Below are 27,847 nucleotides of genomic sequence, written 5' to 3'. Positions count from 1 at the left end.
GTCCAAGCACAGAACCTTATGGAACTCCATGACTAACTTTGGCGTACATGGAGGATTCATCATTAACATGTACAAACTGAGATCGATCTGATAAATACGACTTAGTGCGGTTCCTTTGATGCCAATTAAATGTTCCAGTCTTTGTAATAGGATATGATGGTCAATGGTGTCAAATGCAGTGCCAAGGTCTAACAAAACAAGTCCTTTGTCTGATGCAATTAGAAGGTCATTTGTAACTTTCACCAGTGCTGTCTCTGTGCTATGATGTGCTCTGAAACCTGACTGAAAGTCCTCAAGTAATCTATTGTCATGTAAAAAGTCACACAGCTGGTTGGCGACTGCTTTCCCAAGAGATCTTAGAGAGAAAGGGAGGGTTAGATATAGGTCTATAGTTGGCTAAAACATCTGGATCAAGAGTGATCTTTTTAAGAAGTGGTTTAATTACAGCTACTTTAAAGGGCTGTGGTACAAAGTCTGTTAATAAAAAGATTAATCATATCTAGTAAAGAAGTGCTGACTAAAGGTAAAACCTCTTTAAGCAGCCTCATTGGGATAGGGTCTAAGAGACAAGTTGATGGCTTTGATGAAGAAATCATTTTAGTATGCATGAACTAACTCTAGTCAGTACTGGTTTATTTAATTCTGTAGCCATTTAGTAACTGGCTACAGTTTACATAACCTAGTCATATCCATTTTTCTTTCATATCCAAGTTTTTGGGAAGTTGTGCTTTTGGTCAACTCATTAAAAACTGAAACAAATATCCTCTTATCCTCAAATACCATCCACTTTACAGGGAATGTCCTCACAGGACAGTTGGCATGCAAATAACAAAGGTAGGAAGTCGGAGTGGATGGTTTTGGAAGGCACTGACAAATGTTATCCAGTGAAAGGGTGTCAGATCAGGAAACCCTCATACGGGTGGTATTAGAGTTCAATGAGAAACAACCTGTTTTGTTGTTTAATTAGGACAACTTGTTGCCTTGATATTGTGGATAAGTGGCTCCATGGCTGGCAATTTAGCGTACACAAAAGGACCAGTCAAAGGCAAAAAAAACCTTTTAATTAGTGATGTTGAACAGTGTATATGGGTTGTAAATGCTTAAGAATCAGCGATAATAGAAGGTTAGCATGGGCCACGGGTGGAGACACATTAATTATTTTGGTGTTTGTTCTCTACTGGTGCGTTCAGACAGATAGGTACATAGGTACAAAGAGGAATGCTTTTTTAGGCTTGCTGTCACTGAGCACTTAATTCACACTTAATTGAAACCAACACTGACGTACTGCGGTAAGCGCATTGCTTCACTTCCGGTTTCTGTGTCACTGGTAGTGTGTGTGTTTGGCTGCTCTAAGCTCAAACAAGTTATATTTGTTTGTTATATATTACAGCGGCTAATCAGCCGCTAACCACTTAAACGTACACTAGTACTGCTTAACACTGATAGCTCTCTCCTTCTTTTAGTAACTTTTTTGTTAATCTCACAGTTGTTTACACACTATTCTGTCTGTTATGTTAGTTTAGCAGCTAGCGATGGCTTCTCTCTCTCCTTCTCACTCTCCTACTCTGTCCTGCTCAGTGTGTCAGATGTTTAGTTATTCCCCCGCCTCCTTTAGCAACAGTGGTAAATGTAATAAATGTAGTTTATTTAGCATGCTGGAGGCGAGGCTCAGCGAGTTGGAGGTGCGGTTCCACACCATGGGGATGGCTATAGTCAGCCAGTCCCCAGTAGCTGGTGCAGACCGACCCAGTGTAGCTCCTGCTACCTGTCCCCTGGCAGCTCCCGAGCAGCCGGGAAGCCAGGGAGGCTGGGTGAAGGAAGCATAGCCCTAAGCAGAAGCCCACGATTCACCACCAACCACTTCACGTTTCTAACAGATTCTCCCCACTCACACACCCAACGACCATAGTGAAATGTATTCCTGGGGCCAGAGCGGGCGACATTGAATCAAATTTAAAACTGCTGGCTAAGGATAAGCGTAAATACAGTAAGATTGTTATTCACGTCGGCGAAAATGACTCCCGATTACGCCAATCGGAGGTCACAAAAATTAACGTGGAGTCAGTGTGTACGTTTGCAAAAACTTTGTCGGACTCCATAGTTTTCTCAGGGCCCCTACCCAATTTGACCAGTAATGATATGTTTAGCCGCATGTCACCATTCAACCGCTGGCTGTCGAGGTGGTGTCCGTGAACCAAAACTGTGACAACCCAGAGTCCAGACCAGGAGGCAGAGTTGCAGTCCTACATGCTTCTCTGCGCTTCCATTAGAGCAGTTACCCACCCAAAGCCCCATAATGACTGTGTCTGCCCCCCGAGCACTTAAATTAATTCAATCAAAAATAAACAGGAGAGGAGTCATTAATAAAAAATTAAGACCACTGCTACTATGGGCCAAAACAATAGGAAAATTAAGTGTGGACTGTTAAACATCAGATCTCTGTCATCTAAAGCTGTATTAGTAAACGAGTTAATATCAGATATTCATATTGATCTACTGTGTCTGACAGAAACCTGGCTGTGTCGTGAAGAATGTGTCAGCTTGAATGAATCCACTCCGCCCAGTCATACTAATACTCACATCCCTTGAGGTACCGGTCGAGGAGGTGGAGTTGCAGCCATTTTTGACTCAAGCCTGTTGATGAACTCTAGACCTAAACTGGATTATAACTCATTCGAAAGCCTCGTTCTGAGTCTCTCACTCCCAACCTGGAAAACACTGAAGCCAGTCTTATTCGTTATATTCTATCGCACTCCAGGTCCGTACTCTGAATTTTTATCTGAATTCTCAGAGTTTTTATCAGGTTTAGTCCTTAAAACAGACAAAGTCATTGTCGTAGGTGATTTTAATATTCATGTGGATAATGATAAGGATAGCCTTGGTACTGCGTTTATCTCATTATTGGATTCGATCGGCTCCTGTCAGAGGGTACAGAAACCCACTCACAGTTTTAATCACACCCTCGACCCGGTTCTGACATATGGACTTGAAATTGAGCATCTAATTGTCTTTCCACAGAATCCTTTGTTATCGGATTATTTAATAACTTTTGAATTCCTATTACTGGACTACACACCATTAGGCAAAAAAGTCTACACCAGATATCTATCTGATAGTGCTGTAGCTAAATTTAAGGAAGTGATTCCATCGGCATTTAATTCAATGACATGTCTCAATACAACTGAGGACTCCTATGCTAACCTTAGTCCCTCACAAGTGGACGATCTTGTTGACAGTGCTACAGGCTCAATGCGACTGACACTTGACTTTATTGCCCCTCTAAAAAAGAAGATAATATAACAAGTAAAGTCAGCTCCATGGTATAACCCCCAAACCCGCAAATTAAAGCAAACATTGCAGAAACTTGAAAGGAAATCACGTTTAATTTGGCAAGATAGTCTTAAAACTTATAGGAAGGCCCTCTGTAAAGCCAGAGTAGCCTATTACTCATCATTAATAGAAGAGAACAAGAACAACCCCAGGTTTCTCTTCAGCACTGTAGCCAGGCTGACAGAGAGTCACAGCTCTATTGAGCCATGTATTCCTATAACCCTCAGCAGTAATGACTTCATTAGCTTCTTTAATGATAAAATTCTAACTATTAGAGACAGAATTGATCACCTCCTGTCTTCAGGTGGTACCTTACCTTCAAACACAGGAATCTCAGAAACAGCTGTAAAACCTGATGTATATTTAAATTGCTTTTCTCCCATTGACCTTCACCAAATTACTTAAACCATTTTTTCAAACCAAACCAGGCTACGTACCACAGTCCTTTAAAGTAGCTGTAATTAAACCGCTCCAAGCATGCCTTAAGGACATAAAGACCTGTATGACCTGCAATTATCTGATGTTGTCCTTTAACTCTCACGTAAAACAAACTTCAAGGACTGCCCGTTTTCATCTCCGTAATACTTAAAAAATCAGGAACATCCTGTCTCAAACAGAAGCAGAAAAATTAGTCCATGCATTTGTTACGTCTAGGCTCGACTATTGCAATTTCTTATTATACTCTCTTGTTATTGCACTATCCTGTATGCTGCTGTAACAATGCAAATTTCCCTGCTAAGGGATTAATAAAGGATTATCTTATTATCAGACTGTCCCAACAAGTCCCTTAATACTCTGCAGTTGATCCAGAATGCTGTGACACATGTACTGACAGGAACCAGGAAAAGAGATCATATTTCTCCTGTATTAGCTTCGCTGCACTGGCTCCCTTTAAAATACAGAATAGAGTTTAAAATCGTTCTCCTGACCTACAAAGCTCTTACTGGTCAGGCACCATCATATCTTAAAGAGCTCATAGTACCCTATTACCCCACTAGAGAACTGCGCTCCCAGTCGTAGTTAGTAGTTTAGTCGTAGTTCTGTTACTTTTAAAGCCATTATTAATCTCAGCTATTATTACAGCTGTAACTACTATTATCAGTCATATTTCCATTATTATTATAATTATAGCTGCTGTGGCTACTGCTCGTGCTGCCATACATCTCTGCCTGCCTCCTTGTCTGTTTGTCTGTCTGCCTGTCTGTCTTTGTCTCTACGTCTATCTCTCTCTCTCTGTCTCTTTCTGTTTGTCTGTCTGTCTCTCCCCCTCCCTCTTTCTCCCTCTCTCTCTATGTCTCTCTCTCTCTCTCTCTCTCCCTCCAACCCAACTGGTCAAAGCAGATGACCGCCCACCTAGAATCTGGTTCTGCTTGAGGTTTCTGCCTCTTTAAAGGACGTTTTTCCTTGCCATTGTCGCCAAAGTGCTTGCTCATGGTGGGAACTGTTGGGTCTCTGTAATAACATTATAAAGAGTCGGTCTAGACCTGCTCTATTTGTAAAGTGTCATGAGATGACTTTTGTTGTGATTTGGCACTACATAGATAAAACTGAATTGAATTGAATTGAATTTGTATCTGGACAAAGCAGACAGCACTGTGAGGATCACGTTCTTTCTCCAGTGCCTTTAACACAATCCAACCCCTGTTGCTGAGAGAGAAGCTCCAGAAGATGCAGGTATAGACGCCTCCACAAACTTCTGGATTACTTACTGCCTGACAGACCCCAGTTTGTGTGGCTGCCGGGCTGTGCATCTGAACAGGTGGTGAGCAGCACAGGTGTACCTCAGGGGACTGCCCTCTCACCTCGTCACCCTGCACGCCTCTGACTTTCAATATTCGGAGTCCTGCCATCTGCAGAAGTTTTCAGATGATTCTACAATTGTTGGGTGTGTCAGGGATGGACAGGAGTTGGAGTACAGAGACTGATGGACCGCTTTGTGGAGCTATGTGGATTTCAGAAGGAAGAGGACCACAAGAAAGGTCAAACAGACTGGACTGGAAGTGCAACACTGAGAAGGATCATGAAAGCTTAGGTCTATGTTTCTTTACCAGTTATTTGTGGCAAGTGCAGTAATACTTGTTGCAGTCATATATGTGTATGACTGGAGAGTCTTAGGCAGGGATTTCATTTTGGATCCTAGTGGCCTGAGGGTAGAAGCTCTTCCTGAGCCTCTCAGTGCTGGCTTGGTGTATCTGGCACCTACTTCCCAACTGCAGCATGGAGAAAAGACCGTTATCCGAGTGGTTGGAATCCGAAATGATTCTCCTAGCCTTATTCTTGCAGCGCGTGGTATAAATATCTTTTAGGCAGGGTAGAGCACCACCTATTGTATGTTCAGCTGAATTAACCACTCTTTGCAGGGCCTTGTGGTCAAAGCAATCAAGACAATGACCTAATTCAACAGCAGCAGACCACACCCACATACGGGTGTAAACTCAAGTAGGGACAGAAAACAGAGACTCTGTCTTAGTAATTTGGCGGCTGTGGCTCAAGGGGATAGAAAGGGTTATCGACTGATCACAGGCTTGATGGCTTGATCCCCATCTGCTCCTGTCCACATGTTGTCCTTGGGCAAGACCTTGAACCCCAATTTGCTCCCGATGGTTGGCCTGGTGGATTAAAACAGAGCCTCTTTAGTCCATCTCAGGACTTCCTTACTCTGTCTGTGGCAGTCAGCTCCAAGCCCTTTGGTTCCTACTGAAAACATTAATCTCTAAAATTTGGCTGACAAAAATTTTTTTTTTAAAAAAGCTGGATGCTGCAGTTTTAGGCAAAAGTCAAACAAACAGTGAGTTTTTCAGGAACTATTTTCATCTGAGGACAGGCTTTGGATACACACACTCACACACACACACACACACACACACACACAATACTAGTGTAGGACACAGTCTTTGTTGGTTTGTGTCTTTTCATGGGATTTGCTGACAAGAAAAATTATAGACCATCAGTAGTTTAATCCTTATAGCTTCAGTTAACAATGATTGGTGCCTTGTCTCTTTCTGTATCTTTGTGTCTACATGTGTGAATGCACTGTAAAGGATAAAGTTGACCAATGAAACACAGAACACTGAGGCAGGGAACCGGTGCAAGAAAAGGTATTTATTTGAATACTTAGTGGAAATGAATGAGTCTCTTATCAGGGGCTAAGTGCAAGGGCAGAGCCGTGAGCCAGAGTATCAGAATCAGAATCAGAAACTGTTTATTGCCAAGTAACATACATTACAAGGAATTTGCCGTGGTCTGAAGGTGCTATTGTTTTGATAACAAATAAGTAGAATATAAAAGGTAAAATAAGAATAAAAAATAAATATATATAATATATAATATATATATAATATAAGTATCAGAGCAAGGCAGGGGAGGAATGAGTAGGGAAGCCAGGCAGAGGAAGTCCAGAGATCCAGAGTGCAGATCCAGAATCTTCAGGAGGAACAGGAATGGGTCTGAGGCAAGAGTCAGGTCAGGATGGCTGTAGGCACAGAAGACAGGATTTAGCGATACGGCACATAAAAACCTTGGAGGGTGAAACGAGACTGACTTAATAACTGAGTCTACAATCTGGCAGCGTGATGGAGTTGAGGCCTGGTTTAAATAGCAGAGTCTGATTGGAGATGATTTGTCGCTGGGCGCCCAACACCTGCACACCTTATCCCACTCCTGTAATCAAGCACAGAGACACACAGACGGGGAAAGCGAGAGAATCCTTCCAGGAAGCAGAGGGCATAACACAGTGTCTTTGTTTTCTATAGCCTTCTGCTGACATGGAGGGATGTGCAACATCTTTTGGTGAAGACATCCAGACCAGTCCACCTGAAAGCTGATGACTGGAAGATCAATGCTGCCGGGCACAGAGGTACACTGCATTCTACATCTAATACTAACATAGTACATATACTGTTTTATACTTGAAATACTTTGAACTATGAAAATGTTTTGTGGCTTTGTTAACTAAAATTAGCACAGGCCCTTTCAACAACACTGAAGGCTGACATAATTATACTAATTAAGAAATAAGTAACTAATACTAAATAATTAAATGAATGATTAAATAAATAAATAGTAGTAAATAATTATTCCGTCTTCCTTTGTAATCAGTCTGTGTCTTTTCTCAAAGTCAGCCACCTGTATGGTTTTGGCCTGGTGGATGCAGAGGCCATGGTGCTGGAGGCTACGAAGTGGAGGACTGTTCCTCCTCAGCACACCTGTAGTCAGGTGCCTGAGCGACACACCAGGTGAGGTGAACTGCAGGCAGGTACAGTATGTAATTGACCATACACTTTCTGCAGAAAGTAAAACAACATGAAAGGCAACCATTTATCCCAGTATTTGCCTGTCTCTTGATGCCTTTCTCAAACTACTGGGATTGCACCTATGATTGCGTGTGACAAATAAAATGTATTGATGATTGGCTTGTTTTAAAGTACCATTGTCCTTTCAACCAGACTCAGGATGGTAAGGAGTAGTTCCTATTCTGACAGGAAGCAGAATTCACTATTTTTTGCACTGGGCAGAGCCACTACATGAATAGTGCTTGACCCAGCCGCCATCTTGCTCCTAAATTAAGGACGAATGATCATTTAGCAAACACATCAGCAATTAGGACCTAAGAGGCAAATTTAAGATTTAATCCCATAAAGATTAATACTACTTTTCAACTATTCCATCAGAAGTTTTATAAGTTGGAATGTTAGGAAAGCTAACTGGCTGGACCCCAAAATGCAGACACAAGAATACAGGCGGAGCAGGTTCAGAGTTCTGAAACAATGATTTATTGTTAAATGGAGAAGAGAGCGAGTTCTGGGGGATTCGTAGTGCAGGCTGGATGCCGTGGTAACTGAAGCAGGCGTGAGACAGAGAGAAGGCCGAGCTAAGAGGGGGTTCCGGGGGGGATCGTGGAGGAGGCTGGATACCATGGTGGTTGGAGCAGGCGAGGACCGGGGAGAGAGCTGACAGGGCCGGAGATCCACACGAGGAGGAGCAGGTAGGCAGGTGCAGGTGAACCAAGGTCTGGGAGACGAAGAGAGAATAGGCATAAATCACAGAGTACGAGCAGGTTAACTTAAGCACAAGGAGCCACACAAATTACCACGATAAGGTAACGGGCGATTTGGCGACGAGTGGAGAGCTGAGCCGGTCTTTTATACTGGAGTGGTGTAGATGGCTTGATTGGATGATCTGAAGCAGGTGTGTGGACAGGTGAACTGGCGTAACCTCCTTGTCTCCGCTTGGTGGCAACTCTCCAAGACAGATGGGGGGAGACACACACACACACACACAAGGGGGAGAGAGAGAGAGAGAGAGAGAGAGAGAAGAAACACAGGGAGACAAACTGGGGATACTGACACGGATGTACTGAATTTTTAGAATCATTACATATACCTAAGCTGCCCCTGGAGGCCGTGTGATTCATTAGAGGCGCCTATCACTCTAGAAGCCCTAATAAAAGCCATCAAATCAATGAATAAAGGCCGATCTCTGGGCCTGGATGGACTACCTCCAGAATTATATATTTCCTCTTGGCCCTCTGCTGTTGAATATACTTTATTTTTCCATCAGTACAGGTTCCTTTCTGCTAAAATAAAATATTAGGTCCTCCCTGTTGGAGCGCTATATGCCTCATCTGGTCCACTATGACCAAACTGGGTTTAAAATCCAGACTAGCGTCTGATCGTGTCTGTCGCTTGCTTCATGTTATAGATTCAGCTTCAAGGTCAGAAACAGTGCCATTCTTTCACTAGATGCACATTTAACTGGCTGGAATGGCGTTTTCTATGGGCTGTGCTTGAACACATGAGCTTCAGTGAGGTCCTCTCGTCAGGGCTGCCCCTTATCTACACTTTTATTTTCTCTTTCTTTGGAGTCTGTTGCTCAGGTAATGACAGTCAGAGGTCCAGTCATCACACACAACACACCGCATCACAATTCCTTGTATGCGGACAATATTTAGATTTTTACCAAAAATCTCTTTAAATCATTCTCGCATCTCTTAAAAATTAACTGGGCAAAATCAGCATTAATGCCATGGGGTGAACATAAATGCCGATTTAAAGAGATGGGATATGCTCCCTACCTCCTTTCAGGCTAGACTTTCACTCATTAAGATGAATCATTAAGTCATTAAGATAGTATCAATTTTGTCAGCTTAATGATACCTCCAGCCCTACTGGATTGGCCACTGGAAAAGTTGCGCTTTTTTATCAGCACTTTTTTGTGGAAAAAGAAAGTGCCCAAGAGGTTATAGGACCTTGAAAATCTTGGAATTCACGGAGACCTACGAGTATGGACAACTTTGTCACCCCACCTTGGAAAAAAATTGGCTTCCCATTCCATCTACATACCAAATTTTGAATGGTACTCATGGTGTTTTGCTCTGTATCCACTTACTACCTGTTGAATCCAGAGACTTGTGTGTCATGGCGCCCCATTGTTGAACAATTGACATATCCACTTAATGTAGAACATTTGATATATTCCAACATAACCCATAAGATGGGAATTTGGGTGAATTATATCGTACATTTTCACTATATGGCACAAAGTCCAGCAATTTGCAAATATTTGCAACAAATTGTTTCGTCAGTCTCCAATTTTCCATAACTATTTTTGTTTGATTGACGGGAAGCCAATTGTTTTCCAAGGTGGGGTGACAAAGTTGTCCATACTCGGGTCTCCATGAATTCCAAGATTTACAAAGGTCCTATAACCTCTCGGGCACTTTTTTATCTACAGTTACATGCGGCAATGTGTGCTCAAGGTATCCCATGGGGCACTGATTTGGAAACTCACCCCCTTCCTTTGATACTTGGCACCAAGGGTAAAAACAATGGTATTGTCTGCGACCTCTATACATTTATATCTGCGGCCTCATATAAAACCGTTGCCACGTAACACACTACGGCAGAGAGATATTAATACTTCCTCGGATCTGGATTGGCACACAATATGGTCAAATATATCCCTGTCATCCAGAACCATCAAATGATACAACATAAATTTATTCACAGGTCTAATTTCACACCTCAAAGATTACAACAAACCAAACTCAGAGATAATCCATATTGCAACTTTTGTCCAGACAATACCATTTGGTACTTTTCTTCATATAGTTTGGCAGTGTCTGGAGGTTAATAGATTTTGGGGAAATGTCTGAAGTATTATGTCTAATATTATTGAGAGAGCCATCCCTCACTTACAGTGTCTGCTTTTACTTAACTACAAATCATAGGCACCTGTTGTTAGCAGGTCTCACAGCTGCTAAAAGGATGGTAGCTTGTCGTTGGAAACTACCACATGCACTGTCGGTGAGGGAATGGCTCTCTTCTTACCGGGATACCAGAGAATATTTGTTTTATTGTAAATTGTTATTTATTCTAAATTGTTTAGAAAATTATACATATGGGCACCCTGGTAGCTCAGCATATCTTCCCCCCTCTCTCTCCCGTATTTCCTGTCACTCTTCAATTCAATTTTATATAGCGCCAAATCACAACAAAAGTCATCTCATGACACTTTACAAATAGAGCAGGTCTAGACCGTACTCTTTATAATGTTATATTACAGAGACCCAACCGTTCCCACCATGAGCAAGCACTTTGGCGACAGTGGCAAGGAAAAGCTTACTTTAAAGAGGCAGAAACCTTGAGCAGAACCAGACTCTAGATGGGCAGTCATCTGCTTTGACCGGTTGGGTGGGTGGGTGAGATGTTATAATAACAATGGAAATATGACTGATAATAGTAGTTACAGCTGTAATAACTGATATGATTAATAATAGCAATAACAACTTTAATAGTAACAGAACTACGACTAAAAATAACTGTAGTGATGAGCCAAGCGGGCCCATGACAGCAGCAGCCAGGCGTACTAGGACCACGTTCCACAGGAACCTGCGAGACGACAAAGCACAAAGAAACTCCGGGGAAGATACAAAGTTAGTAACATGCATTGGTGGGACATGAACGTGTAAAGATGGAGAGGGAGAGGAGGAAAGCTCAGTGCATCAGGGGAAGTCCCCCAGCAGTCTGTGCCAATAGCAGCACAACTAGGGGCTGGTCTAGGCTGGCCTGAGCCAGCCCTAACTATAAGCGTTATCAAAAAGCAAAGTTTTAAGCCTACTCTTAAAAGTAGAGAGTGTGTCTGCCTTCCGGACCCAAACTGGGAGTTGATTCCACAGGAAAGGAGCTTGATCGCTGAAGGCTCTGGCTCCTGTTCCGATTCTCTAGGAACCACAAGCAACCCTGCATTCTGGGAGCGCAGTGCTCTAGTGGGGTAATAGGGTACTATTAGCTCTTTAAGATATGATGGTGCCTGACCAGTAAGAGCTTTGTAAGTGAGAAGGAATTTAAACTCTGTTCTGGATTTTACAGGGAGCCAGTGCAGAGAAGCGAATACTGGAGAAATTATCTCTTTTCCTGATTCCAGTCAGTACACATGCTGCAGCATTCTAGATCAACTGGAGAGTCTTCAGGGACTTATTGGGACAGCCTGATAATAAGGAATTGCAATAATCCAGCCTAGGTGTGACAAATGTATGGACTAATTTTTCTGCATCTGTTTGAGACAGGACCTTCCTGATTTTTGAAATGTTACGGAGGTGAAAAAAGGCAGTCCTTGAAGTTTGTTTTACATGAGTTAAAATGTCCTGATTAAAGACAACTCTGAGATTCCTCACAGTGGCGCTGGAGGCCAGGGCAATGCCATCTAGAGTAACAATATCCTTAGATAGTGTTTCTGAGGTGTTCAGGGCCAAGAACAATAACTTCTGTCTTGTCTGAGTTCAACATCAGATAATGGCAGGTCATCCAGTTCTTCAGTTCAGTTATGTCCTTAAGGCATGCTTGGAGCTTAGCTAACTGATGATTAGCTAACAAGCTATCACTATCCACATTCTTTGGTTACTTCATATACATATATGTTATGTATACTCTTGCCTTCTATGTTGCTATGATGATGCTTCCCCATTCATCACTCAGGGTCCTCTGCAGATAATTAGTGGGGGAAAACATTCACAGTACAAAAAACTCTGGCCCTCCTTCATTTTTCTGGAGAGGGAAAAGGAGACCAACTGGTTTGCTGTCTTCCAAAACCTTTTATACCCCGTCACCTATTGTCTGTGGCCAATCAGGGATGGTCTCTGGAATTAGTGCCACTTTGACCCAGGTGCCATCAATCTCCCCTCATTTGGTGCTAAATGATACTCAATTGTACTTCTCACGAGGCACAATCAAAATATTATACATTATACATATTTTAGAAATCTGTCAAAAACTTGTTTCAAACTAAAAGTTGTATTGTTATTTATTAGGCAAATAACAAACTGGAACAACTAAATAGTCCTCATTCACATTTATTAACCAAAAAATTTTATATTTTGTATGACCTCCTTTGGCCCTGATAACAGCTTGCGTTCTCGCTGGCAGTCCCTTTTGTTATTGAGTTCCAAATAGTTTCTAGCTGTTCCCAGAGACTTGCTTTGGATGAAAGTTTTGTGCGATCTATTTTTGAATTCTATAAATCCCAGATCTGTTCAGTACGATTCAAGTCTGGACTTTGACTTGGCCAGTCCATCAGTTCCAGTACTCCACATTCCTTTTTCTTGGTCAAGTAGTCTCTGCACAGCTTTGCAGTATGCTTGGGGTCATTGTCTTCTTGGTATATGAACCCACAACCAATCAGATTAAATCCAGAAGGGATTCCATGATGCACCAAGATGTTGTGGTGGACCTTCTTGTTCATGATACCGTCAATTTTAACTAATTTGCCCATGCCATTTCCACAAATGGAACCCCATACCATAATGGAATCTCCACCGTGTTTCACTGTGGGTGCAATGCATCTAGCATGAAAACGTTCTCCAGCTTTTCTGCGGACATAAACACGACGATGCTGACCGAAGAGTTCAAACTTGGACTCGTCCGTCCAGAGTACCTTCTTCCGGTCATCTACAGTCCAGTGTTTGTGCTCCCTGGCAAATTTTAGGCGTTTTTGGATGTTTGCAGGCCTCAATAATGGCTTCTTAGCAGCTATTCTTCCCGTTAAGCCTTGTTTCTTCAGTCGTCTGCTTATAGTCATTCTGGAGACTTTCTCAGATTCTGATCTAGAAGCATTAATCTCTGCCTGAAGATCAGCAGTGGTCTTCTTTCTGTCTCTAGTACTTAAAATCTTGACTTGCCTGACATCTGCTTCAGTTAGCTTTCGTTTTCGGCCTCTTCCTTGACGCAATTTGTAAGTACCAGTCGAGTCCAAGGCATACTTGACCACACTGTGAGAACACTTCGTCTTGTCTCAAAGACCATCCTGCATCATGAAGTGCTTTAATTCGGACTCTTTCTTTCTCAGTGAGTTCCCTACACTTCACCATTTTGAACAGGAGTGAGGAATTTCAAACTGAATTCACATTTTTATACCCAAATTTGAGCACACTGGAATTCTCTGAGAAGTCAGAAATTAATCAAGAATAACATACAACCACTAAAACAAAATTTTCTGTTCAGGAATGCAAGTAAATAACTGTAATTTGGCATCTCAATCAAAAAATAATAATGTGCTTTACTATTTTTTTCTGCTTTTTTGTAAAACAGTAAATTGGAAAATTCATGGATAACAACAATAATTATATTTTAGCATTAAAGATATCATTTTGATTAAAGAGCTTGCACATACTGGTGGATTAACCATTACAGAAACATAAAAAAATATTTTGGTAATCAGCAATACTGTTAATTCAGGGCAGTAGTGGCAAACACCTTACACTGGGTGGTGGTCTAATACATTTGTTAAGCACTGTATATATGTATGTATTGTCATTTAAGAATAAGTAATAGTGAGGTAGTATATGTAGAAAATTTCCAGTCTGTTTATTCTGAGTGTCTGACACTCAGAGGGAGGAATTGAACAGTTTGATGGCCACTGGCAGGAATGATTTCCTGTGGCGCTCAGTTGTACATTTAATCATTTATACATCTTCAGAGAGCACAGTGCAATCATCTATGGCCACCACTGGACAATCTTTGAGAACTTGAGAACACTGTAAACACTCAACACTACTCAAACCTTTTCACTATTGTTGTTGTAGTTTGTTCAGAGTCTGCTGCTGATCATACTTTATATCCTGACATACTGCTCATGTGCTTTATTGCATCTTTCGGGCACAGTGCTCCACATCAATGGAGGATACATATGAGGGCATTCTGTTGTAATAGTTATCATGTAATTGCATAATGTTTATGCTTATGGCTGTCCCAGGTACATCCATGCTGGCCAAAGCCTGAACAGCAGCATAACTACCTCTGGGTGTTCAGCAGAACCTGAGCAGCATGTGGATCACCTGGAGCATGTGGTGGTCAAGGTCCTGATAGTCCACCCACGACGAGGAGACCTGGAGATCAACCTCATCTCTCCGTCTGGGACGAGATCACAGCTACTGGCCAAGAGGTGAGAGCTACACTGTACACACCAATGCACGCTGCAGTTCCAACTATATATGAAACCCACATAGGTCTTTTAATTAATGGGTGACCTCTACCAAATATCCATGTATATGCTGTAGTTTTGTAGTTTCAATGTACCTAAGTGGAGTTTATTATCGTCACACTCAATCTCTGCTAAACTGAGCATGCTATGATGTTCCAAACATCAAATATGCCTAAATACTAGCTCCTGTATTTTAAAAACATATTCCTTGAATTACTGTGAGAGATTGGATTCATCTTTTTGGAATCTAGGTTTCCTCAAATGGTTTTGTGAAGATTCAAATTATATTTCTGAAAAGCATTCTTCAAATAAAAAGGCTGACCAAGAAAAGGAATCAAGCTCTCTCTCTCACACACACAGAGTGTGGCTTTATGGCTTTACAGGCTGAAGGACAGGCACATGTCCTTCTGCTGAATTCCTGTCAAAGTGAAGCAGCTCCAATCACTCGATAAAGTTAAACTGTTTCTGCATTCTCACATCCATCCACATCTTGCTGTTCGTTGTCATACTGGGTACACAATGTTTATGAATAAAACCCTTTTTTTAATATTTTTGGTTTCTGAAGTGTCTGGGGAAGCCTCACAGTCAAACAACAGTGGATACATTTTATTTCACAAAAGGTTTTAATAATCAGAGTTTAATTAAATGACACTCACCACTTTTTATGTCTTTCTCAGTGTCTGCTGCAGCACTGTCTGACTACTTTTCTTGTCCTTTCTTGTCTATTTCCTACAAAGGTTTGACTGACAGTGCTGCTCAGTCCATATTCCTCCAACATACCTGTCCTGCCAAAAGAAGACATGCTAAATACATTTTATAACTAGCCACCAAGATAGTGTAAGGTTTAACTGATCAGGGTTGGGAGCTTGTTTGCTCAGAGTTTAAATAGTGTGCTATCATGTTTTTTATGCCATACAGCTATAAAAATCAGTTTTTTTTTAACCATTTCTATTTTACAAAAATAGAAAAATATAGTTTTGCAGTGACACAATTCAGTGCAGATTGATGTGAAAAGTGTGCAATGTGTTCCCACATAACAGCAGCATGACTTTGACAACAATAGAAGCAACACTATAGCAAGCAAGCAAAACTTTATTTACATACATTACAGAACCGACTGGAAATAAAAACATGGAATTTTTTGCGTCTTCCTGGGATAAAAAGCTCCTGTGAGATGCTTTCCAGAGACTGTTGTGATTCAATTCAAAAGAGATTTCCTGTCTGTTAACCCACGCCATGTATAAATCGCTTTTTATTGTCAATGTCTGAGCGTATTGTAACGTAACTTAAAAAATGCCTGACTGTCTCGGTTGCCTATAACAGCCTGTGGACTGATTTCTAAGTAAAATGACTTTTTGTGAACGAATTTTGTGAAATAGTTTATGCGTGTTCCAGAGTGCCTTGCGTGTCATCATTTTGTGAAGGCCATGCTAATCTTCTCTGTATCTGTCACGGCTGGTGGAGCAGGGCAGCAAGGAACACAGGGAATAGGACCCAAATGCAAAAACGGGCAGAACTGATGCAGGTAAAAGGTTTTATTGCAAAAAAAACAGGGGAACAAAGACTTACAAGGTGGTGAGGCAGGCAGGGGTCAAAGCCAGTAAAGTAGTCCAAACAGGCAAACAGAACAGGCAAGGAACAGACAAGAATCAGAGTCCAAAAACAGTCCAAAAGAAAAAAAATCCAAAGACACTGGGAAAACAAGGAACGTAGGGGAAACAGGGAGCCAAGACAAATAACACAGCAATGACATACAACGAACTAGCACTGGGGAGAGGGAAACGCAGACTAAATATAGAAGCCAGGTGGCGATAACGAGTGTCAGGTGAAGACAATCACACAGGTGGGAAAACACACAAAGACAGGAAGTGAAGTAGACCAAAATGAGAGGAGCCTTTATTAGAGAAAGGCCTTCATTTGTAATGCTGGCCATGCCCACAGCTATTGTTTCTGGCTTTTATGTGAGAATTTGCTGTATCTCAAATGCCTTGTATATAAACATGTAATACAAACAGACTGGGATGTCCAGCTGACATTTTCAGGAAAAGCTTAACTCGAAAACCACTGCATTCTGCTCCATTTCATGTCATATTCCGATTGCTGAGTATGTATGTATGTATGTAAATGTGAGTAGAAGCACTCACATTGTGAGATTTGAGAGGTCTTACATTTCTGACTCAGAATTTTGACACAGGCTGTCTTTGGTCGCCAAAAATCTAAACTGGCTGTCAGGGGGACATGTTTCACAGTACGGTCAAGACCATGCACCATTTTTGATTGACAACCAAAGATTTCGTCTTGTGTAAATCGTACATTATAAAGTGACCTTAAGGGGAAACTTTATCTTCTTAATTTAATCTTTCTCACGTCTCATTTCATCTCACTGTTATGTTTACAGGTTGTTTGACAGTTCCAACGAGGGCTTCAGCAACTGGGAGTTCATGACAGTTCATTTCTGGGGTGAGAGGGCAGAGGGCACTTGGACTCTGGAGATTATTGACTCACAGTCAAAACTACGCAACCCTGAGGTGCTGGGTAAGGTCCAACAACACATGCACACTCAGGCACACATTTACATTTAGATCTACCATTACATTTGAAGCTGACCCAGAGCAACCTAAAAAATGATTGTCACTTGGCACAGGCAACCTAAAAAAATGGACACTGATCCTTTATGGAACATCTCAGAATCCTTACCAGCCCTACAGTGCTCAGCACTCCTGTTCAAGGATGTTGGAGATCCCAGACCCTGAGGAGGAGCCAGAGCTGGAGGAGGAGGAAAAGGAGGAGGAAGATGAATACAATGGTGAGAGGATTAAAAAGTCTGATATAAACTGAAATAACAAATATATAATATACAGTGGAGTCCAAATGTCTGAGACCACATTGAAAATCTCAAATATTTTCTAAACCTGGAAAGAAGCAGTTCAAGAAGAAGTTTGAGGATTCAGAAACATTTAAAAACACAAGAAGTTATGACGTATAATAAAGAAGAAATATTTTGATTCTGCACTATTTTTAGGTCAGCAATAAAATTTAAGCAAATTTGTGGAATTGACCAACTTAACTCCTTCGTACAAAAGGTCAGATTTTGTTGAGTTGTATCCCTTCCATTGAGGCATGCATTCAGATGACACTCAGGTGGACTTGTTTTACTCATTGGAGGCTCATTCAATTAACTCAGTTTGCAGCCAGTGTTCACCTGTTATAAATATGGCTGTTCCTCAAGTTTCCAGGAGATCATTGCTTCTTAAGTAGCATTGTGATAGTGGGAAACATGGCATCAGTGAGGGTTAGGGGGTTAGGGCTGTCATGGACTTACCTCCACAGTCACCTGACCTCAACTTCATTGAACATTTATGGGGGCACTTGAAGACTCAGAAAGCCAAGCATTCTGTAACATCACAAGAAGCCCTTTGGAACATTGTCAAATCATGCTGGGATAACATGGGTCATCAGGTTTTGCACAAACCAGCTCGAGTGCATGCTGTTTTAAAGCAAAAGGGGGACATACCATATACTAATATATTTTCTGAAATTCCAGTACATTTTTCAAAGATTCAACTTTTCGCTCAAATTGTTAAGCTTGTAGGAGCCTAAATGCAGTTCATTGATATAGGTTAAAAAAGTAAGTGATAATTTAAGTTCATTTAAAAACAGTAAAACTACAGTAATTTAAGTTAATTGATCAAGAAGGAATTAGAAATATTATTTACAGATATTTTTCAGTTCATATGTACATAATGTAATAAGTTAATCATTTAAAATGTTTGTGGATTATTTAAAGTGGATAAAAATGTTATTTACGTGATATTTGTAATGATTGGGTTAGGTGCTAACTGTTTGGTGCTTTCAAGTAACTATGCACCTTTAATTGGTTAATTGATGCTCCCGTGAGGGGGGTAACCTTAGGTCAGTGAGTCAGGCAGGCAGAGAGTGGAGCCACCTCTCTCTCCCTCTTTTCCTCTCCTTGGTGATTTTACTTGGATTTAACGGATTTTGTAACTTTGGACACTTTTGAACATTTTTTCTGTACCACCCGTTTTGTTTGTAAGTGTGTGTGAGCCGAAGTAAACTATTAAACTTTACGGAGTGGTCCTGTGGATTTTCTCGATGTGGATTAAGACGAGAGGGATCGATAGAAGCTAAGGCTTCATTCAGACAGTGGAAACCTACAAAGCTGATATTATCATTTGTAATGAAATAATAGTGTTACATTCGAAACAAATGCAAAATAGAAGTATCTTGATTAGTGGTCTCAGATTTTTGGACCCTACTGTATATAATATATATACATAAAAACAAATATTCTCAAGAAGTCTGCACTTTAAGACTCTAAAAATATACCCTCTGAAAAAATTTTTTAGATACATTTTACACTCATTAATGGAAATTATCTATCATACATATAAACGTACGTCATATAGATGCTGAATGAATTAAAAATAAAATTAGAAAAAAGCAGGGGACAATATACATTTCATTTTCACACCAAGCACAGACATTTGTTAATTTAGGCAGATGTTACAGTTATAAATAATCCAGTGCTATCCAATCCAATTTATTTATAAAGCACATGTAAAAACGACAACAGTTGACCAAAGTGCTGTACAATCAAAGAAAACCATAGAACAACGCAATAAAAACTGGGTTAGAAAAAGAACATAGAAAAAGGCTATCCTCATAGTGAGTTAAAAGCTTTGAAAACAGGCAGAGTAGGGACCAGCATAACATGTAGAGGCAACTCATTCCAGAGTTTGAGGGCCACAATTGCAAAGGCTCGAACTCTTCTGTGCTTCAACCTTGATCTTGGGACAACCAGAAACAACTGTTGACCTTGGAGCTAGCCCTTTTAATAATTTTTAGGCAAACAATAAAATCTTAAAATAAATGCTAATTTGTAAGAATTGGCACTCAACTTCTTTTGCCTTAGTAAGAATAAAGCTCATTAGTTGTCTCCCTGTAGAACCAGAATGGAAATGTTCTTATTCCATGTGATAGAATAATGAATGTAACATGTTGTGGAAAGTGATTTATCAACTGTTTGCACTGATGATGATGACGACTCTGGTGTTGTTGTTGATCATAATCAATGTGGTGCTCATCAAGGACCATGCCATAGTGAGTGTGGAGACCAAGGCTGTGATGGACCAGATGCTGACCACTGCCTTAACTGTGTCCACTTCAGCCTGGGCAGCTTGAAAAGTGGCAGGTAAGAGTTGATAGAAGGAAATGGAATCGATAGAAGATACAGTGGAAAGTCACACACTTTAAAGCTGCACTCCTCAGTATTAAATAAATAAACAATGGATCCACTGACTGTATAATGTGAAAAACGTCACTAGTAAATGATGAATTCACAGAGAATTATCACAGACTCTGCAGTTGTCCTCAGCTCTTTGGTACGTTTTAGCTTCTTTCAGCTGATTGTTTAGATTTTACAGATTTTAACTCGTCCATCTTATTGGGGAGAGATCTTACATTCCCAATAGTGATCGATGGAAGGACGGGTTTAAAGCGTCTCCTCCTAGCGCTGCGCTCGTCTCCAGCACGATTTCCCTGTCTCCACCTCCTCAGCTCACGGGGGGCATTGCGTCTCTTCTCGGGTAACACCGGCGTGTTGCGCAGACGGAAAGTTGGAGTATATAGTGATAAAATTATCAGGAGTTGTTGGAGACTAAAACAGAGCTAAAAGGAGAGTGTAAGGTGGTCAGTCAGTTGGCCAGAAACACAACTCAGTAAATACATTAAATTATAATGTTGCTTCTTGTCTGTTGGATGTCTAAATAGGCAACTGTTTGCGAACGCATTTGCCATAACAACTTGATAGTGTAGGCTAAAGGAATCATCAACAAAAGTGACGTCAGTGCAGCAGGTCTGTTCATTAAAACCACTAACAAGGGACCTCTTAGGTACAGGGATGGTTATCGCTGCCCACCAGATCAGAACCAGCCACTTTCCTGCTGTTATGGTTATACAGCAAGCCTCTGAGTGTGGGTCCAGTGTGTCTCCTGCTGCAAGTACTAGGAGTGGGAGTAGTGGGAGAAGCTGGTGCATGGAGTCTCAAGTGTATCTCTATACTCTGCCTTTTTACACTGCTCGCATAAACTTATATTCAGCAGCTTTGTCACCTCCTCATTACCACCCCCAAAAAGCATTATTTTTCTCCCTGCAGAGATGTAGATGACATCTCTACTGTACCATGGCTAGTTGTTGCTTTATACAGTTATGGACTTAGTCTGACTACAAACGTTATAGTTTCCATTCTCTCTGTGAAATGGGATGTTAATTATGAATTGATGTCAGTAATAATACAGGCTTAAAGTAAGACCATGTAACCTAAGAAAGATGAAATAATATTTTACCTCTTCTAAAGTTGAATCCATAAGCAGTAAAACTCTCCCTCATTCAAGTCAGTACACTCAGGGGTCACTTGGTCTGGTATGACTAGTAGCTTATGGTGGATAATGTTAGAAAATGTTAGATGTAGATGTAGATATTGCTGAGTAACAAATTACTCAGTTTGCTGACTTTGACTCATCTCTTTTCTACTTATGCAACTGTCACATCAAGTTTCAGTATTTATCCAGTAATCCAGTTGTCACTTTTTACCCTAGGGGCTAGGGGCTAGAAAGTTACATTGGCTTGCTTGAAAATGAGTAAACTGTACACAGCAAGGAATAAGATGGGTTAACTCATTCAGCAAAGAGATGGTCACCTGTTTAGCTGTACAGGCTAAACGTACTAGCCACAAATCAATACAGATCCACCCATACAAGCCACTGTAATGTTAGCCACCCTGATCCAGTTTGAGCCATGTGATGACATAAGCAACCATCGTCACAATGTAGTGTAGAGAAAAAGCTGCCACCAGCAGGTAGATAGACATCATGAGGTGTTAAATGATGTCATGTTTCAAAGCCCATTCAAATTGAAGTTCAATTACTTTAAATTATTTATGTAAGTGTGTTACAAAATATTTAGGTTCTGAAGCTCAGTTTAACCTATGAAATGATCTCTCTACCAAGAGCAGCTCTTCTGAGAAATGTCCATATTCTAATTCTAATTCTCTTTGCACGTCCCACGTGTGTGTAGAACCTGTGTGAGCCACTGTCCACTGGGACACCATGAGGACATAGCATCTCGTCGCTGTAGACGCTGCTATAAAGGCTGCGAGAGATGTGTTGGCCGATTAGCTGGCGATTGTCTCTCCTGTCGAAGAGGCCTTTACATTAACACACTCAACTCCAGCTGCATCGATACCTGCCCCCCAGGTTACTTTGCTGATGAGAGTAAGTCAACCAAACTCAGTTGGCCTTTTATTAAAAATAAATCAGTTTTATGAATGTATTTATTAAATATGTAACAGTAATGGCTATATTTAAATTCAAAGCCGTTCATTCACGCAGTCACACACACATGATGGCAGCGAGCTCCCACGCACCACCACCCACGTTCAGTGTCTTGCCCAAGGAACTTTTTGCGGGTGGGGGTGTGTGTAGTTATTGATGGTATCATCATCGAAATAAAGGTTATCTCCCCCACCTAATAAAAACTCAAACTACCTCACAAAGTCATAAATGTTTTTGTTTCTCATTCATATCAGCAAGTTAGTTGCAACAGTAATAAGAACACAACACAAGCAACGTGTGTTGACTCTACATACTGATGACTTGTTGTTTAGTCACTATGTGGGCATAAACCTCACCAAGTTCAAGGTAATTACACCACAAATAGCCTTTAACAGTTCGTTAGAGGGACTATTATTCATCTTATATGGACAAATCATGATGTTTCCTCACGGCTGAGTAGTAAATGCTCTGAGGCCTGCTGTTGGTTCGCTGATTCTGAGGTCATGTGCTAATCATATTCAAAAAATACTATCAGTGTTAGTAATAAGAGTAGTAAATAAGTTTGAATGGAACCTTTTCTGTTGCAGTCTCATCTTTTTTTTTCAAGAAAACACTGACTATTTTTTAACAGTTGGGTTTTATTTAAAAGAAATGTAAATGAAATATTGGTAACACTTTATATTAAGGTACACAGATTAACAAGTTAGTTTTAGCATGAATGTTAGTGGCATATTGGCTCTTTATTAGTCATCATAAAGCACTTATTAATGCCTTATTCTGCATGACCATATTCTACAACTGCTAGGCTATTAACTAAGAGTTTTCCCTCAATAACCTTATAATTACTGCTTATTGATATTAACTAAGGAAGTTGTTGTACATGAATTTGCTCGATATGGGCCTCCATAAGGTGGTAGTACCACAAGAATATCATTCTCCCTTAATAACACTTAATAAATATAAACGATTCTCAGAGACGGGCTCCATTTAGTGCCCTAAACCCCACATCTGATTACAAACCAGGCAACAGCACCAGAGACTACATAAGTTTTCTGCTTACCCTTTGTCATTAGGTGTAGGATTTGGGATGTAAACAGTTAGAGTTACTGACATGATCAGAGAAGTGTATATAAGGATGCCATACAATAATACAACTGCAAATTTTAAAAATGGCAGTCACACTTGCATACCTATACCAATAATTGTGCTATAATGGATTTACAAAGTGTGAAGAGGAGGCAACTTTAGAATAGGGAACTTGCATGGTTAACAAGTGACACACTACTAGAGAATTAGACCTCACTTTAGAGTGGAGAACATATTCTGAGTTAGAACATGAGAATAACAGAATGAGAAGTGTTATTAAGGGAGACCACCTTATAATGCCCATACTGAGCAAAGCACATAAAAATCGTAATTGATGTACAACAACTTCCTTACTTACTATCAATAAGCAGTAATTAGAAGGTTATTGAGGGAAAACTCTTAGTTAATGGCCTAGTAGTTGTAGAATATGGTCATGCTGAATAAGGCATTAATAAGTGCTTTATAATGGCTAATAAAGAGCCAGTATGCTACTAATATGCATGCTATGAAGCAACTAATTAATGGTGAATATGTGTACCTTTTTAATATAAAATGTTACCGAAATATTTTAAGTAAATATTTGAAACTTTTTGATATTATAGTTTGAAGTCTGGTAACGCTATGGAGCAAAGTTTTTATTAGGGAGTCCTTATTTAGTTTTTGGCTCTGCACTATTCCCCTGATTGAAAGTAAGTGGCAGTAATGAACCAAGAAATGTAGCAATATGCCGGCGGAAGGCAGGGAACAAGAAAACTGCTAGCTAGCCACCATGGATGCAAACAATGCAGGTTTCAAAATATTCACAAACCTGGCTTCGCAAATGTTTTATGAGGAAGGAAATGCAACATGCAAATCAACATGTTTGCTAGGCCTCAAGGACACACACAATGCGTTTTTGTGTGAAACATTGAATGAAAATAATACTTAGTTTTTTTATTTACATAAATACATGTGTAAATAAGTCTTAAATGAAATAGATGTAAAGAAAATCCAGGAGGCCCACTTGTGTTATTTCCACCACCGTATTGATGCTTGTGCATGCTGTCTATGCCAGATCAGAGGCAGTGTCTGAAGTGTCATGACACCTGTATGAGATGCCTGAGGTATGCAGACAGATGCACTGCCTGCAGAGAAGGCTACAGGTATGTAAGGACAGTTAGACTGCCATTTATATTTGAACTTTGGTTTAAAACAACATATTGTAATGTAGTTTGGGGTCTTGTTTTATAGTCTGGCGGGGATGACTTGTGTTCCTGAATGCACCGATGGAACCTTTTTCCATCTGGAAGAGATGACGTGCAGCCCATGCCATTTCTCTTGTAGGACTTGTACAGGTCAGTGTGTTTGCCAGGTATGTGCAGTTTCTACAGTGCCTTCACAGAAGCACCAGAAATAAAACCTCTTGGTGATGGCACATGCTGATTTGAAGACATGTGGCCTAGCAGACAAAGTTGAAGAGTTTCAGGTACAGGTGTGAATACCTTTGATCATGTCTTTCCAAAATAGCTATGTGTTGTACAATGACCTTGAGGTTTTCCTCTTGTGTGACATTAAGTTTTCCGTGTGTTCCCCAGGGCCAGGTAAGGAGGAGTGTATTCAGTGTGCTGAGGGCTGTATGCAGCAGGAGTGGAGGTGTGTGCAGACCTGTACACCTGGCTACTACTCTGGAGAGGCAGCAGGAATCCCTCATAAGATGTGTCACAGGTACGTGATTCTCAGTCATACAGATGTCACTGGTTCATACCTGGATCATTTTGATATGTTTTTCTTCTTAACTTAAAATCCACTGTAAAATTGGAATCTTGGATCGTACTGTTACATTTGAATTATACACCTGATAATTTCTGGTAAAAAGGCAGAACACACCAGCTTCAGTTGTATTTTCATTTAAAAGTTAAATTAATGATACTTTTGCTGCTTGGGGGTACCCCAATCTCAACCATTTCTATAAAAGGAAGTGGAAGAAATAGGTTTTTTGTTTAGGGTCTGATGTCATCTCTGTTGTCCAGGTTTTTATCTTACTTTGACTCTCCAGGTGTGAGGAAAACTGTCTGAGCTGCAGTGGCCCCGGAACTACTTGCACCAGATGCAAAGAGGGTTATAGTCTGGTCAGCAGGACTTGTATTGTGAATGCATCCTGTAATAATGGTGAGCTTGAAATTATAACCCCCATCACCTAGGGTTTTTGTGTGATGTTGTACACGTCTACTGGCAATACTGGAGGATCTCTTGGATAAGAGCTCCATACAGCTTTTTGTCTCAAAATGTCCTATTAATTTCTTTGCTTTTTTTCTAACTGGGAAGTGAACATTTCCCCAATAAATGATTTGACCTATTTTATGTTTAGATAATGTCAGCTAACTAAGACTAGTATAACAACTCACCTCCCTGTCTAATTTGTACAACAAAATACTTAAAGATACCTTGTGGAGTTTTTGGCCACTAGTAGCGCAATAGAGCAATGTTTTAAGAGTGGGTTCCCGTTCTGTTTGTAGCACACACACACACGAGCACACGCTTCTCATCCTGCCCCTGGTTTCACGCTGTTTTGTGAATCAACAGTAGGTAAAGAAGAAGACTGCTAGCAAGTAAACATGAATGTAAACAATGCACAATTTAGATTAAAGATTAAGATTTAGATTTAGATTAAAAAGACATTTGTTAGACCTCAAGGATACACACAATGTGTCTCATGCAAGAACCATTCGTACAAATAGATTTGTTCTGGCATGTAAGATCATTTGTGGCATATACCATGTTTGAGGTACGAACAAATTAGTTGGAAAATATCTAACATCTCCACGACTGTCACATCTACTTGACCGAGTCCTACTTGACCAACTTTGTCAAATCATTCCCTCTTTATGTCTGTCACAGTACAGCTGTGCTCTGATGACACATCGTTGGCAGCTGTACCACTAATATTTTCTAATTGTTAAAGTCCTCTAACATCACTACTGCTAAATGTTTTTGTCTGCTGATTTCCAACAGCAGGACTTGCAGCACCGCAGCGTGAAAGTCGTCTTTTGTCTCTTTCATAACATTTTTGTGAATGACAGAGTGGAACAGATAGCATTATATGGCAGTTTTGAAGTAAAGTAGATAATGCTAGTGATGAAATCTGACAAATGTACTCCTCCTCATGAACAATGGGTATTTGTCAGGCTGAAACAAAGAATTTATCACAACTTTTTTTGAAGAGAGCTTGGTGAATCCGACTTGGAACACTCGTACAAACAAGCCTCACAATAGTAAGAGAAGTTTAGGATAAGATTTTGAAAATGTTATTGCATGACACTGAATTTAAACAGAACTACAAGAAAATTCCACAGGGCCCCTTTTAAAGTTCAATGTAAGATGTTGACACCTGGTATTAACATGCAATCTGGATAAGGATAAACACGTGTTAATGCAGGTATAAATTTATGCAGAACACCATCTGGATGCAATCTGATTGGCTAGACCACTTCTGGAGGTGGTCTGGCTTGCATTGATCAAGGGCGGCACGGTGGTGCAGTGGTTAGCACTGTCGCACGAGAGGTAGAGCAGGGTAGAGCGGGGGTTTGATCCCTGGCTACCCCTGTCATGCCGAAGTGTCCTTGAGCAAGACACTGAACCCTATGGGTTCTCCTGATGGAGACCAGCACCTTGCATGGCACCTCGGTCGCCATCAGTGAGTGAATGGGTGAATGAGACTTAGCTGTTTCACTTGAAAAGTGCTATTTAAGTGAGATCATTTACCATTCATTTATCAATTGGATGGGAACTGTAGGGTCTCTGTAATAATATTATAAAGAGTACGGTCTAGATCTGCTCTATTTGTAAAGTGTCATGAGATTACTTTTGTTGTGATTTGGTGCTATAAAAAATTAAATTGAATTAAATTGAATCTCAGTCAGTGTGAATGGCATCTGTACATTGTGACCACATCTTTTTGTGACCACAAAAAATGTGTCCAATAATTTGAAAGGTCACATATTCCTTGTGCACTTCCTCTGAAAAAACAAGTATCCCATACAGCAGTACAATGAATTTTCATATTGGTATTATGTATTTATATAAGTATAAATGCAAAGGCCCCTGTGATCAGATGTCATTATCCAGATAAAGATTGCATGTTAATACCACATGAAAATCGGGCCTCAGGTTTCAGATCATGTTCAGAATTGAACAATCGTATTGTAAAGTGTGTCAGCTCACTTGAATCACTTATAATTGGTACCAAAAATGGTAATCAATCATATTTTACAAAGCAGATCAACGCAAGCTTTACTTAGTTAAGCTGATTCTCTGTCTCTGTTCTGATCTGTCTGTCAGCTGATGAGGTGTTCTGTGAGATGGTCAAGTCCAACCGTCTCTGTGAGAAGAAGCTTTACCGTCAGTTCTGCTGCCGTACCTGTCTGATGAATGGATGAGGAACCAACCACCTCCCGAAGACCTCTTACTCTCAATCAGTGTTAAACAAAGATAACAACTGAAGTAGTATCATTTGGCCAAATCAGCTCTATCTAATCTATCATTTATAAAAAGCTAACTTGTGCTATTCATCATAACAAGGTTTTTATCTTTTTACAAATGGTGGATATGTCACTTTTGAAACTCTT

General features: G+C 40.5%; 1 protein-coding gene and 1 pseudogene across 1 annotated transcript in view; both read left to right on the top strand.

Annotated features, from left to right (window-relative positions):
• pcsk6 (proprotein convertase subtilisin/kexin type 6) overlaps positions 1 to 27,658 on the top strand; it is a 42,172-nt gene extending 14,514 nt beyond the window's left edge. The window contains exons 10-21 of the mRNA XM_070906824.1: positions 7,083 to 7,186; positions 7,448 to 7,565; positions 14,578 to 14,766; positions 17,204 to 17,340; positions 17,450 to 17,611; positions 19,915 to 20,017; positions 21,901 to 22,097; positions 24,298 to 24,385; positions 24,474 to 24,577; positions 24,818 to 24,947; positions 25,279 to 25,391; positions 27,561 to 27,658. Of these exons, the coding sequence (XP_070762925.1) occupies positions 7,083 to 7,186; positions 7,448 to 7,565; positions 14,578 to 14,766; positions 17,204 to 17,340; positions 17,450 to 17,611; positions 19,915 to 20,017; positions 21,901 to 22,097; positions 24,298 to 24,385; positions 24,474 to 24,577; positions 24,818 to 24,947; positions 25,279 to 25,391; positions 27,561 to 27,658 (1,543 nt within the window). The remainder of the gene's footprint in view (positions 1 to 7,082; positions 7,187 to 7,447; positions 7,566 to 14,577; positions 14,767 to 17,203; positions 17,341 to 17,449; positions 17,612 to 19,914; positions 20,018 to 21,900; positions 22,098 to 24,297; positions 24,386 to 24,473; positions 24,578 to 24,817; positions 24,948 to 25,278; positions 25,392 to 27,560) is intronic.
• Positions 1,533 to 2,193, top strand: LOC139284881 (uncharacterized; annotated as a pseudogene).
• Positions 27,659 to 27,847: the final 189 nt, after the last annotated feature.

Source organism: Enoplosus armatus, chromosome 1, assembly GCF_043641665.1.
Source record: "Enoplosus armatus isolate fEnoArm2 chromosome 1, fEnoArm2.hap1, whole genome shotgun sequence".
NCBI lineage: Eukaryota > Metazoa > Chordata > Actinopteri > Centrarchiformes > Enoplosidae > Enoplosus > Enoplosus armatus.
This window is presented reverse-complemented; position numbering and strand designations above follow the sequence as displayed.